Here is a 13787-nt window from a genome sequence, read left to right on the forward strand (position 1 = left end):
GGCCGAGTCAACTTGCCACCACGCCACTGCCTTTGCTCCTTCCCTTCGTACAGACATGTCCAATTTACTCGCCATTCCATTCAAGAAATCATATAACCTTGATCTCAAGGAAACTGCGCGTCGTTATCTACAGGATCATACCTCGGCCCACCCGGATTCTTTCAAAGTCGATATCAATCGTTGGCAAGAACTTCGAAGAGATGGCGTCGGAGGAACAGTGCACAAGGATGTCACGGATAAGATGAACAAGTGCGCCATTTGCCGTATTTTTGTACCCTTATTGACCCCCACGAACAGCTATCATGCTCAGCTCTCGTCGATACTGACCAAATTACCGTCCGATGTCGGTGCGATCATTCCCGGCTCGAGGCTAACTAATAGTCTATCTTTCACAGATTGGATTGGATATATCTTATGCTCCCGCTTTCTCCCCTAATGCAATGCCGGTTACTCTGCGCAGTCTCGCCTTTGAACGCGCTGCTGTATTGTTCAACCTAGCTGCTCTGTATTCACAACTTGCTAGCAATGAGGATCGTTCACACATGGAAGGAATTAAGCGCGCCATCTCTTGTTATCAGGTCAGTAGCGCGATGCTGTCGGGATGTAGGTTGTAGTTGACCTAGGTGCAAAAGAATGCAGCAGGAACACTATCCTGCTTAAGATCTTCAGCTCTCGCAGAACTCAGTGTTTCTCCTCAAGACGATGACATTCCCTTCGATCTCGATAAATCGTGCGTTCACAGCTTAGAATGGCTCATGCTCGCCCAAGCGCAGGAATGTTTCTGGCAAAAGGCTAAAATTGGTGAGCAGAGAGATACTAGTTTGTTCCATGCGTAATAATCTAAGCTTGCACCGTAAGATGGATTCAAGAACGCTTTGATTGCTAAACTAGCGGCTAATGTACGTGATTTTTCCGGCTAGCCAAGTGTCGCGTGCCCACTTTCTTCCTCTAGACCTCTGCCCTTTATAAACTATCTATCTCCGCTATTCGAGATGCATCTCCTCCAGTAAAATCAGCACTCCCTTCGGTATTCCTCTCTTCCGACATGAAAAGTACAGCGTTAACGATTTACAGGACTGGGTGGCCCACATCGAAGCCAAACAACATCATTTCGAGGCAGTTGCACAGTTCAGGAAGAGCGTGGAAGAGCTGGAGAACAGTAGGTATGCGATTCTGTCACGATGAAATGCGCAGCCTTGGTCATGGCATCTCAGTTACGGCGTCGAAATATCCCGTCTCCAAGAAGCCCAAAATGAGGCGAAGAAGGCCCATGATGTAGCTCGCCGCGGGAAAGTTTCGCAGGCTGTGATACAAGATATACAGGTAAGAAGCTTGTTTTCGAGCATTTGAGGGAGTTCTACCTTACATTTTTATCTTAGTCCCTTGTTGATGTTGTGAAAACCGCCCTCGCGCGCGCTGAGCGCGACAATGATCTTATATATCACCAGGATATACCAGCAGTGTCTGCGCTCCCTTCTATACCCCACGCAGCCATTGCACAAGTTACTATACCCGCAGGATTGTCGAATCCAGCGAAAGGAACCCACATGATCTTCGGGGAACTGCTTGGTTGGGGCGCCCAGGAAGCCATTAGTAAGATCGCTGCGTATGAACGGATAATCTTCTTGCTGAAACGTTGTAGATATTTACAATGACAGGAAAAAGAATCTCTTGCAGGACCAGATCGTGGAACCTACACGAGAACTGAAAGACAAAGCGGACGAGTAAGTTACAAGATCTATTGTTTATTCACCTTATGATGTTGTTTTCAAGGATGTTGACATCCCACAATCTACCTGCTTCTATAGAGGCACTTGAGCGTCCTGTCGGATTGCCTCCAAGCCTCTTAAAGAAAGCCGAAGAAGTACGCCTCGAAAATGGCCCGATGAAGATTGAATCGTGGTTTGAAGACTTGCAGAGGCAGGCTCGACACGACTTTAATATCCTAGAAGAGGTGGCGTTATCCCTGTTGGCTATCATCGAAGAGGTCCTAACACTGGGTTAGGCGATGGATATTTTGGATACAGAAGCTTCCGAGGATGAAGTTGCTCGCAAAGAACTCCCTCTGGATCGGCCACCTTCATACGAAGCCAACATCGAGCTGATTGAGAAGGAGAAGCGGTATCGAGCCATCCTTGATCAAGCCAAGGCCAGTGACGACACTGTCAGACGCAAGTGGGACGAATGGGAAAACAACATCACAGATTTGACGCTAGATGAGGTACGTGGGACTTCATACATTCTATCCATATGACGTTCTGAAGTATCTTGTGTGGTAGTCGGATCTAGAAGCTATGGTACCTTCCTCCACGGCGTCTAGTAGGAAAACTCCAGAGTCAACCATCACTTCAAGATACGCTCGACATCTTCGAGTATTGCTTGAGTCGCTTGATACGCTTCATGCCGACCGAGACCAGTATGTTCGACGCGCAGAAGCCCTAGCCGAAGCCGACGACATATATCCGAGGATAGTGAAGGCCGCTTCCGGAATCGAACGTCTGACTAAGGTCCAACCGGCGACGTTCGAGGATGTCCTGGACGAGGAGCTAGCAAAGTATGATAAATTCTGCGAATACATCAAAGAAAGCGAGCAGAAACAGGAGGATATTCTTTCATCTATAGAGGTACGAAATATGGTTTTCTTTGTCGCGTCGTTACATCAAAAATATTATAGGCGGATAACGAGAAATTTATAAAATCCCGTAAGGACGATCCATCAGTGAAGGAGCGTGAACACGCCCTTCAGTCCTTGGATCTATCATATCACAAGTATCGGGAGATCACAAACAATTTGCAAGAGGGGATCAAAGTAAGTCATCTCAGATATGCTTTCATGGGCAAAAGTAATAACATATATACAGTTCTACAACGACTTGTCTGGGCTGCTTCTGCAGTTCAAGGACTCGTGCAAGATTTGGTGTAATCATCGACAGGAAGAGATCCAGTAAGTACCTAATATAGCGCTCACGTAGACGGTCACCAACGCATGCACCAGTGCTCTTTCACAGTCATTAGGATCTATGTCTCTCCAAGAAAACGATGACGCCGAAAATCTTTCGGAAGAAGATATCAATGACCAGCCAGAGGTAGTGGAAGAGCCACCTGCACCTAGTCTTCCCAATCCTCCCAGCGAGCCTCCGCAGAGCGCTCAACCCAAGAAAGTATTCGGAAAAATCTCTTCAGGACTGCCACCTCTGAATTCTAGCGAGTGGGGTTTCGAGGAGATAAAGCTGCCTCCGGGGCCAAGCAAGAAGAAATCGAAGATGAAGGCGTAGTTGTAGTATGTGAGCTTCAATCCATATATATCCTTGTTGTATCTCGACATAATATGCATCTCTAGAATACCTTCAGCATAACTAATTAGCGCACCTGTCAGATGCAAGGCTTGCCTGAGTTTTTGTCTGAAAGAACGTAATCATCTTCTCACTTGGATTACTTAGACCTTGTATTATTCTCTCCGTGACTGTCCGTCTTTCATGGATAGTGCATTGGTTGTCGAACTCGGCCCTCAAGAGTTGACGTCTAGCATTCAGTCCTTGTATCTCCCCTTGAGTCTCTTCTATGCCGTCCCGTGTCATTGGACACACAATACGGACGATACTCAGGAGAGGCTTCCCCATCCTGGCAGGTTATTATCATGCCTCCGCAGAAAGGACTTACACTGTTGCTATCTGAGAGGTCCGGGAAGAGCGAGACTCGCTTTTGGTTAATCTTTCTTACTATTGTTCACAGAAAAAGGGGAAGAAATCCGGAACTTACCGCCTATGTTCATAGCTGCATATCCCGAGACATTCTACGAGGATAAAGTGGCTCCGGAAGAGCAGCGAGCGCGGCTGAGAACGGGCACTAGCTGTCATTTGATAGCCAGGTACTGGAAACTGCTTTCGTTTCTGACGATAACAAACATAGCGACACGGAGTAGTTTAGGTGATCCTGTTATGTTTCCGCAAAAGCACTTGAGCCGCAAGCGGGACAGCATCGGAGGTAAGCGCGCTAGAATCTCAGGCAGAGTCGGTTACGATTAAGAAGAGCCCGACCACGGTGACAGCTTGGAAGCATCTATGTTCAGGATGACGGTCAAATTAATGTGCGGGGAAATGACACCGACAGCGCTGCTGCGCCGGAGAGTGCGCCAATGGAACATTGGAGTTAAATAACCGGTGACGGTTACTACTACGCGGCGCCCCTACGGACGGGAGCGATACTGATGGAACATAGTTTTTTTGTCGACGATGACAGGTTTTGCGGGCCCGGTGACGGTGCCGGTCAATATTGGACTGTGAATGAGAGGTCCAGACCGGGCCTCATGGTTACCGCTACAACTTCGAACGCTCCTTGAAAGTCGGAGACAGTTGAAACACGAGAAAGTTCTTTGCTGCAATGGTCCAGAGAATGGCGGAGGTTGACTCCCGAACGATACCCACTTAGTCCCGATGCTTGTCGAGAAGATCTCGGCGGGCAATACTCGTCAACTATGAACCTGGTCTTGACAGCCATGGGAATTCTGCATCTTCGTGTGAATTGAATAGTAAATATCTTGCCCCGAGCGCATTAATATTCATTATATTTATTGGTCCTAAAGTGAATTACTTCTTTAGTCCCATAGCAAACTGAAGAACGAAGCTGCTAAGTACTTACGTATGGTCAAACTTTCAAAATGGTATTCCACTCGAGATACTTTTAGACATTTCCTGACTAACGAGAATCTCTTCTAGCCAGAGCGTCTCGATGGTCGTAAACGCGTTGATTGCCCAACCAGAAGCAGACTTTTGTGCATCCTTGATAGCGGCTACACGCATCTCTCCTCTTTGCACCACTTGGCCACATATCTCGGCAATTGTTCTTCGGACGTTCTCCTCGTTCTCTTTCGAGATGGTGTCTCGATGTCCTAGCAAAGTGTCTTTCCAAGGCCTCAGTAGCTCTTCAGAATTTCCATCCCGCGCTAAGTGATATAAACGCAATGCAACGAGCAGACGAAAAGAAGGATATGCAGATTCTCTCGATCGATGCAGAGTCCAATTTCTGCACACGCATCAATTAGTTGGCATCTGTAAGAAGCGAAAGGTGAACCCACCCCCAATAGTTCTCTCGATCTAGAAGTTCCTGAAGATGATTTGCTTTGCCCGTGAAAAGAGGCTCCACGAAGTCAAAGACGTCGACTTCTCCATCGACTTCTCTGGCAGGGGACGATACTTCCGAAAGTATGGGAAGGACAAAACCATATTCGACAAAGAGTGTTTGATTAGAGTGTGAACCATACTTTAGGAATATCTCTTCATCGTCATCCAAGTGCTTATCAGCGGGGGATATAAATACCATGTCCTCACCGAACCGCTCACGCGGTGGTACATTCAATTTGTCGGCAGTCGAAGGACGTGGTGATATGTGAGGGAGATGAGCACTATGGTTGGCAAAGTCCAAAACAGGGCACATAGTGAAGTTGTCAGGATCGGATTGCTTTGCTTTCAGACGTCGGTAGATGCATCTTGTATTGACTTTACTTTGAGAAATCAGTTCAACTCAAGAACGCGATACAGACCGCATGGATCGCACCATTTAACCACGCCCACAAGTAATCTGAACGATCTATGCTTTCCTAAAAGTAGTCAGAACATGCAACATTTATCTGTTTTATGCAGACCATTTGCTGAGAGACCTTGCGAAAGTCTGAGCAGAATCGTTGTAGCATCTTGTCCAAAGCTCTCAATGCGCTCGGAGGAACAAACGATAGAATTTGAGTATTTTCTTCGACTATCCATGTTAAAGGATGGAAGGAAAAGTCCCGAGGTAAGAGAGAGATATAAGGCCCAAAGTGCGGGTCCATGGAGGGATTTCCACGGTGTATGGCCAAATGCAGAGACACCATCTGCACGGCATCCAATTTTTTGAAAGGATACAAAGGAGAAAGTGTCTTTATGTTCATCATAGCAGCAGCTGGTACCCGAAAAAGTACTTCAGACGGAGCGAAAGGTCGCAAGACGAATAGGCCGCATCCTGATAATGTCTGAACAATTTTACTTTTCATAGAAAAAGATGAACAAACCACCAATACTTTTCCGCCTTTCTACTGGTAGTTTATCCTTGCGTACATCCATCCCTTTTTCATTCAGCCATTGCAGTAGTCGATCCCATTCCAAGTCCATCGATGAGTGAAGGAAAAAGAAACGTGCCGGCAACATTATCGGATCGACGGACCGGGGAGTTGCGTCGGATTTTTCGGAGGGATATCCGATTGCATTCCCGCGGCCGTCTTGTCTGAGCAAAGTTCTGTCCACTACTACCTTCACCCCGGCCAAGTAACGCTCTCTACAACTCCATCATGTCTGTCTTCAATGCCTCTCGCCTGCTCGGAAAGACCGTTATTGTTACTGGTGCCAGTTCAGGGATTGGAGCGGTAGGATCTCTTATCAAACCTGAGGTTATCAGAACCGATTATCTTTCTCTCTAGGCCACCGCGGTGCTGTTTGCCAAGGTATGTAAAATCAAGAACTTTTGAATCTGCATTGATCTTGACTCTATCAGGGAGGTTCGAATATCATCTTGGTCGCCCGTCGTGCAGACGCGCTCAAGAAGGTGGCGGACGCATGTGCTGTTGCTCACAAGGAATCCGGTCTCCAGCAGGGGGGTAAATTCGCCTCTGTTCAGCTGGACGTCTCGGATAAGGCGCAAGTTGCAACACTCTGGGATAAGGTTCCTCAGGATCTCCGCAATGTCGATATCCTAGGTAATGTTTCACCGTCTAATTTCTGTCCCGTCGCACACTCATAAGAGATGGTAGTGAATAATGCTGGGTTCGTCTTGGGCGTTGAGCACGTTGGAGACATTAAACCCGAAGACGTGGAAAGCATGTTTTCTACCAATGTCTTTGGGCTCATTTCCATGACTCAGTTGCTCATCAAAGGTGCTTCTATCCTATGCTCACCAGTAATACTTCCGTCTAATGAAACCCAGATTTCAAAGCCAAGAAAGCAGGACATGTCATTAACCTCGGATCTATTGCTGGACTTGAACCATACGCAGGAGGAAGCATTTACACTGCTACAAAACACGCTGTCCGTGCCTTTACTGGATCGATGAGGAGGGAACTCGTCAATACTCCTATCCGGGTCACTGAAATTCAGCCAGGTATATATATTACATGTTCTATTTCTCACTTTCATGAATTGACTGTGTTGTAGGAATGGTGGAGACTGAATTCTCCATCATACGATACAGAGGCGACACGGCCGCTGCTGGAAAAGTGTACGAAGGCCTGCAACCTTGTAAGTTCATATTTCCTATTTGTCATTCCTCCTGTTTTCTCACATATCCAGTGACGGCTGACGACATCGCGGAAGAAATTGTTTGGGCAGCTGCTCGTCCCCCGCATGTCAACATCGCAGAAATGCTTGTGTTTCCTGTTAACCAGGCAAGCGCCACAATAAACTACCGGGAACCGAAATGACCAGTTGAACATGTAAAGTGAAATTAGAAGTCCAACATATGTAACTATTGCTGTATGCTTTTCATTATGAAGGGTAATAACACAGCAATAAGATATATAAGCACTGACAGATCCTGGTTAAGCAAGACATTCCATGTACAAATAACAAGCTACTTTCTAGTCATGACTTACTCCTCTTGGATCTTGAGCGGGTATTTCTAACAACGGCCGGCTCTGTCTCCTGCGGGAGATCACTGTCATAAACGAACTTCTGAACAACAATATTCTCTGGAATGAGGTCTCTCAATGGTGAAGAAGCGTTCGGTAAATTACCCAACGTGTCCAAGGGTATCGCCTGTTTGAACCAAAGTCAACACGTTCAGCAATACACGTATCAGCTGGATGTCATTTACCTTCGCCGTAGGAGCCAAGCAGCTCTTTTTGACGTCATTCTCTTTCGGCGGATTGATATTTTGTAGCTTGATCTCATCTACAAAAATTGCGGTAGAAAGCCCTCGGTCCCACTTGACGTGCTTTTTCTCTCTCGCGTATGCCTCACCAGCAAATTGCGCCTTCTCCGGTGGACGTCGAATAGGAGTTTCATAGTCTTCCTCTTCTCCTGGCCCTCGTCGATGTCTCCTAACCCGCACCGGGCTGCTATCAAGCTGATCCCAACCGTCGTCATCGTCATCGTCTTCTTCTTCCTCCGCCGCACTCAGATTCTCCTCTTCGTCTTCTTTCTCCCCATTCAACCTCCTAGCCCGTCTCTCGGCGCGCTCCCTCCTCAACCTTCCCTTTTCATCCGCCTCCTTCTGCGACACGGTTCGGGCCTTCATAATAGGACTCTCTGGACGTGCCCCCTCCTTCCGTATAACCTCAGTCGCCAGCGTGGCAGCGAGGTATACTTGGTTTTTCACAGTATTTGACGACGTCAAATGACGTAGAGCTATCGATGTCATACCGGCGAACATAGGGTCCTCAGCTTTAGGTTTGCGTGGGCGCGGGCGCGGCGGAGGCGCGTCGGAAGGACGACTGAATATGTCAGTGCCAGGATGGATAGATTTTCGTACTCTGGTGGTCCGTCGAACGCCTGGCAAGGGCGGCTCTGGAGCCGGAGGAGCCATAGGTGAGGTATCGACGAGCGTACGACTTTCTGACGAGGACTCTACTCTGGGAGATGTCGGCGCATCAGCAAGTGCAGAGTTCTCGAGGGACGGGGTGTTTTCGGCAGGAGTACTCAACAGTTGCGGTACACTTTCGATGTTCTGAGGAGGAGGAGATGCTGGGGTCGGTTCCGTTGGGGATGACTTGCTCGTGGCCAGACGACCGTCTCTCTCTGCCACTAATTGTAGCTTCAAGGTCCGTTGGGAAGATCTCCTGGTTGGACTGGATGGTTTTATACGAGGAAGAACCTGTCGTACAACTGTGGAAACAGGTCTAGAAGGAGAAGGCAGAGGATCGGGTCCGCGTTTACGCTTCAGATTAGTCGTTGGCATAGAGAGCCCTAATCCTAAAGTTGAACCTTTCGAAGCAGGCTAGAAAGATGCAAAACTAAGTATGAAGATACCTCGACCTCGACCTCTAGACTTACAGCGGAAGGATCAGCTCTTTGCAAGCCAATTGTTCTAGAGGACTTTACAGTCTGAGATTCCATGACTCTGCTAGCTGAAGCAACACCTGGCCTTGCATACGGTTTCTTTCTTGGGATTTTGCTTGTAATGACACTGGGTTGCCTCAAACTTGACTTGGACGTCTGCAACTGGGGTATTACGAGTGGCGTCGGCGAGGTGGGTTCATTAACGGTTTCACCATCCGTTGTAGAAGTCGTAGGTAGAGAAGGTGATGGATCTGCAGCGGCGGCTTCTTCAGAAATGGAAGAAGGTAGGTGTGGGCGACTGGATGATATTGGGAACGGCAACTTTCGTGGTGGCCCAAGTTTCGTAGACGCAGACCAACCCGGATGTCCAGTAGGCTCAGCAGACCCACTTCTCTGCTTCCCTTTGAGGAAAATCGCGGTTGGGGGGGTAACCCGCTTGCGGCTCTACTGACCTACTTCGCTCAGGCGACTTCCCCCCAAACCTGACCCCACCCCATTTACTTGCCCTCATCGGAGACTCGGGGGCCGTTAGAGGAACTCTGCGTGGAGGACTGTCTGATGGTGGTATATTAAAGAGGGACCCGGAATTATTTGTGCGAGGATTGAGAAAAATAGCAGCTCTCTGGGAAGACAACTGTCCTTGCGCGACAGCTTGTTCTAGAGGTATTCGTCGAGCGGATGTTCTATTCGGATCATCCAAGGGAAGACGAAATTGTGGCCTTTCGGGGGATAAAAGCTGAGCTTGCCGCTTTGGACTTGGAAAACGAATGGGACCATCAGAACTAGCAGGTAAGGTCGCAGACGGGGGTAAACTCAAAGGCTGAGGAGTAGAAGGTGCCGTATTTGCGTCCCCTGGTGATGGACGAAGAACAGAGGGTAATTGTCCAAGGAGGTTGGTGGTACCCGGTGACAACGAGGCCAGCTGTCGCCTGGAAATGCCAGGAACATTACCTGCCCTCCGGCGCGTAGGAGACCCATCCCGCCGTCTGTCCGGTCTGGTACGTGGCGTCATCGGTACAGTACTTTCGTCACTCTTCTCAAGTAGGTTGCCCTCCTTAGGAAATAGTCTTTCCTTTCCCTTCCCCTTGTCTTCGGGTTTCGCCAACGCTTCATTGTGATCAGGCGAACGAATCGCAGGTAGTTTTTCCTTGACTGGGGAAAGGACAGTCGTTAGCAAGCTTCGGCGAGGTCGACCCGGGCGTCGAATAGGAGTTTGACAATCATCCACAAGCTTCTGGACCGCTGTGCTGGTCGACGCAGTTGAATTCTCATCAGTAGGAACCAATGCATTCACCACGTCCTGTTCCTCGCTGCTATTGCTCAACGCTTCTTGTTCTAGATTATCGTTGGCCGACTCTACGTTACGAAGCGGAGATGGAACTATCGTGTCTCTTTCCCCTTCAGAGAACAAAGAACCAGCGGGGGAGCTGTCTAGTAAAGAGGTAGAGCATGCTGGTACGGATGGGCCGGCTGGTGTATTAGAGAACGAGTCGAATGATATCAAATCCGGTTGCGAGATGTCCTTTGGAGAGGGAGTCATCGGTATCGGACTCGGAAGATGGGTAAGAATAGGAGGGGATGATGGCGATAGTGGCACCTGGCTTGGAGGTTCAAAAAGGTTTCTTAAAGGTTGTATTGGTGATTCGAATACGTCAAGGGATGGGAAAATGGGGAATGATTTTCCTGGCGATGAATCTCTATCGACGCCCTGAGGTGGCGGAGACGGATTATCGTGAGCACGCATTATTCTTGAGGCTAGGACGGATGACGGCTCTGCATAAAGTTGAAAGTGAGCATAAGAGAGAACTGAGTTGTACTTACCATCGTTAGCTACCTGTTCGTTTTCTGGCGTCACCGGACGTGATTCCTGCAAAACTTCTCCAACGACTGTGATGAGCTGCTCTTGCCGTGAGACGTTCGGAGTCTCAGGAATAGGACTGGAGAGACGTGGAGAACGACGCAGGGGAGTCGAATGTGACGGCGGTCTCAGTAATTCCTGGCCAGGAGTGTTGCTCTGAGACAAATTGGTTGGCGTAATTGCACTGGGCATCGCCGTCGAAGGTGGCGGAGTGCTTGATTGTTGATTCTGATCGCCCATTATTCAAGCAAATACAGGGCGGCGACAGAAGGGTCACAGAAACAAAATGGACATACGGATGGGTGGCATGTAACGGTGGTAGTTAAGAAAGTCAAAGGCACTGAATCAACGCGCTCGTTGATTTCCTGCACGTGACCAGCAAAGATGACCAAACTGGGATTATACCGTATATGACATTCTCCGCCAGCCAGGCGACCACGACGATACACCCAATGCAGCCCTAAGGCCCTCAGGATGGCTGAAGATATACGTGTTTTGCCACAATGGCTCAAATTCCTTGACAATGTGCGAGCATTCTCTCTTTTATACAGTCTACTAATACTTTGTTTGCAGACAAATGGCATCGTCACCACCCTGACTGCCTGCTTCATTCTCTATACGCGGTCCCCTGGCGTCATATATTTTGCCAGCGGAGCTGTCTCCTGCTCTCTATCTGTCAAGCTTATCAAAAAAGCTATCCGACAACCCCGACCGCCACCAACGACGGGTGCAAAGAAAAAGGTTACCTACGGGTGAGTTCCACCACCGTCATCTTACGCCGTGCTGACGAAGCGATTAGAATGCCGAGCACCCATTCTGCAACCATCACTTTCTTCGCAGAGTACATAAGTCTGGCCTGTGCCTATCTCCCTATCCATCCGAGTCTTCCTTCTATGTGGATGGCGCGTATACTTCCTCCCATCATCGTCCTTCCTTGGGCTGCCATGATTGTCATGTCAAGGATATGGCTAGGCCATCATACGTTGCCACAGGTGGTTGCTGGCTGCTCGTACGGAGTGGTATTTTCGTATGCATGGTATCTCATGTGGGTCAGTGGCTTAAATGAACGCGGTAGATGGGCAACCCAGACTTTTCCGTATATTCTACAATAATTAGCCTAGAATAGGGGCAATCCCATTATGGAATTTGTGATGATACGCGTCTGTGACGTCACGTGTCTACTACCTTGACCATCAACGACCACGACTACAGTTACAACGCAATGGATGACCAGGATCCCATCTCTCAATTCTTCCCTGGCCAAGAGGACGTCGACTTGTACGCTGTTCTGTCCCTTTCAAATGATGCCACCGTCGACGCCATAAAGAAATCCTACCGCCGACTGGCCCTAATTTACCACCCGGACAAGCACGCGACTGCCGCTGAATCCGCTAGAGCAGAGGCCTCCACTAAGTTCCAGCAGGTAGGCTTTGCCTATGCTGTCCTTAGCGACGAGAAACGCAGGCAAAGGTATGACAAGACAGGCAAGACGGATGAAGGCTCAGAGCTGAGCCCAGGCGAAGACGGCTGGGAGGTCTACTTTGAGGACCTTTTCGATCGTGTTACCCGAGGAAAGCTCGATGAGATGAAGAAAGAGTATCAAGGCGCGTTTTTAGCTGTTGATTGCCAGTTATTTTTCTTACCCAGATGTCCAGGTTCTGCCGAAGAGGTAGCAGACCTAAAGTCGGCTTATCTCAACACCAAGGGGTCACTTGAGGAAATAATGACCTTCATTCCCCATTCCACGCACGAAGACGAATCTCGCTTCATCGTCATCATTTCTGACCTCATCAGCAAGAAGGAACTGCCCTCCATGCGCACTTGGGAGTCCAGCATCAAGGACGAAAAAGCCAAACTTGTCAGGAAGAAGCAAAGTGAAAAAGAGGCAAAGGAGGCTGAAAAATTGGCCAAGGAGCTCGGAGTGTGGGATGAATTTTACGGCAGTGGCAAGGTGGGCGAGCGAAAAGGCAAAGGTGGAAAGGGCAAGGGCAAAGCGAAGGAAAAAGACGAGGAAGAAGAAGATACCTCCGCACTTCAGGCACTGATTCTCAAGAAGCGCCAGAAAAGCATGGATGGATTCTTCGACGGTTTGGCCGCGAAATATGCAGAGCCAGAACCCAAATCTAAGGGCAAGGGGTGGAAGCATGGAAGGGCTGGCGATGACGATAACGACGACGCGCCGAAGAAGAAATCTAAACGCGCTGCTCCGCCACCGCCACCAGATATTGACGATGCAGAATTTGAAAAACTGCAACAGAAGCTGTTTGGGGACAAGGCCACCGATGGGAGTTCAGGGGGAGAGGGTAAAAAGAGCAAAGGGAAGAAAACAAAATCCAAGTAACTGTTATTATTATCTTGACCATTTCATTAATCTTATCACCGAGTCTTTTTTTTCACCCCGAGGCCAACTAGTGTCTGAATCAGACTGATTGAAGGACCTGAACAGCATCATGCTTACCGGTGGGTCTCATCAAATTCAACAACAAGGAGAGCAGCTTCGTCGGGGTTCTCGCTTACTTCTCAAAGTCTGTTTTTCTTTGGGACTGGAAAATGACAAGGCCAAGGCTACTTGAAGAACAAAGCGAGGATCTTCGACGAGGCCGTCGTACCTGCCTATCACTTCCGATGGCAGCTACCGAGAAAGCGGAGCGTCCGTTGGAGAACAAAGACGGGAAGGCTGTCCATGCAGTGCATTCCGTGTGAGCGAACTTGAAAGCGAAGAACATGTTGAAAAAAATTGAGGGGGGAACGAGAACAGTGAAATAAATCATCATGATCAAGGAACGAGTAATATCGCGTCGAAGAGGTACCTGACAGACACTACGGTAAGTAATACGAGGATCGTATTTACGAACCCGGATCCGAGTCGGGGCGTCGCATTCAGGTTCCAACAAAATTCCAACACCGCA

General features: G+C 48.7%; 6 protein-coding genes across 6 annotated transcripts; 4 read left to right on the forward strand and 2 right to left on the reverse strand.

The window, feature by feature from the left end:
• The first annotated feature begins 5 nt into the window (after positions 1–5).
• On the forward strand, positions 6–3316 carry EV420DRAFT_284945 (BRO1-like domain-containing protein). The gene is made up of 16 exons (XM_060481532.1): positions 6–249; positions 298–343; positions 396–578; positions 633–801; positions 859–899; positions 953–1027; positions 1075–1163; positions 1215–1323; positions 1380–1593; positions 1643–1724; positions 1774–1954; positions 2006–2221; positions 2280–2624; positions 2675–2809; positions 2862–2944; positions 2996–3316. Exons 1-16 carry the CDS (start codon positions 56–58, stop codon positions 3273–3275), a joined length of 2442 nt encoding a protein of 813 aa, XP_060331902.1. The 5' UTR covers positions 6–55; the 3' UTR covers positions 3276–3316.
• Positions 3317–4652: 1336 nt separating this feature from the next.
• EV420DRAFT_1641903 (uncharacterized protein) lies at positions 4653–6143 on the reverse strand (the record flags this gene model as incomplete). The annotated part of the gene is made up of 5 exons (XM_060477295.1): positions 4653–5022; positions 5075–5495; positions 5554–5596; positions 5642–5994; positions 6044–6143. 5 exons carry the CDS (start codon positions 6141–6143, stop codon positions 4653–4655), a joined length of 1287 nt encoding a protein of 428 aa, XP_060331903.1.
• A 107-nt stretch (positions 6144–6250) lies between these two features.
• On the forward strand, positions 6251–7598 carry EV420DRAFT_285040 (uncharacterized protein). Its single transcript, XM_060481533.1, has 7 exons — positions 6251–6394; positions 6449–6472; positions 6523–6724; positions 6779–6901; positions 6952–7125; positions 7179–7262; positions 7314–7598. Exons 1-7 carry the CDS (start codon positions 6320–6322, stop codon positions 7442–7444), a joined length of 813 nt encoding a protein of 270 aa, XP_060331904.1. The 5' UTR covers positions 6251–6319; the 3' UTR covers positions 7445–7598.
• Positions 7525–11118, reverse strand: EV420DRAFT_1675421 (uncharacterized protein; the record flags this gene model as incomplete). The annotated part of the gene is made up of 5 exons (XM_060479143.1): positions 7525–7778; positions 7837–8958; positions 9015–9421; positions 9477–10793; positions 10842–11118. 5 exons carry the CDS (start codon positions 11116–11118, stop codon positions 7605–7607), a joined length of 3297 nt encoding a protein of 1098 aa, XP_060331905.1. The 3' UTR covers positions 7525–7604.
• Positions 11119–11304: 186 nt separating this feature from the next.
• Positions 11305–12039, forward strand: EV420DRAFT_1537322 (uncharacterized protein). The gene is made up of 3 exons (XM_060472936.1): positions 11305–11403; positions 11452–11630; positions 11678–12039. The coding sequence occupies exons 1-3, from the start codon at positions 11353–11355 to the stop codon at positions 11988–11990; spliced, it is 543 nt and encodes a 180-aa protein (XP_060331906.1). The 5' UTR covers positions 11305–11352; the 3' UTR covers positions 11991–12039.
• Positions 12027–13286, forward strand: EV420DRAFT_1537324 (uncharacterized protein). Its single transcript, XM_060472937.1, has 2 exons — positions 12027–12482; positions 12534–13286. Exons 1-2 carry the CDS (start codon positions 12101–12103, stop codon positions 13217–13219), a joined length of 1068 nt encoding a protein of 355 aa, XP_060331907.1. The 5' UTR covers positions 12027–12100; the 3' UTR covers positions 13220–13286.
• Positions 13287–13787: the final 501 nt, after the last annotated feature.

This window comes from Desarmillaria tabescens, assembly GCF_030435595.1.
Source record: "Desarmillaria tabescens strain CCBAS 213 chromosome Unknown EV420scaffold_14, whole genome shotgun sequence".
Classification (NCBI taxonomy): Eukaryota; Fungi; Basidiomycota; class Agaricomycetes; order Agaricales; family Physalacriaceae; genus Desarmillaria; species Desarmillaria tabescens.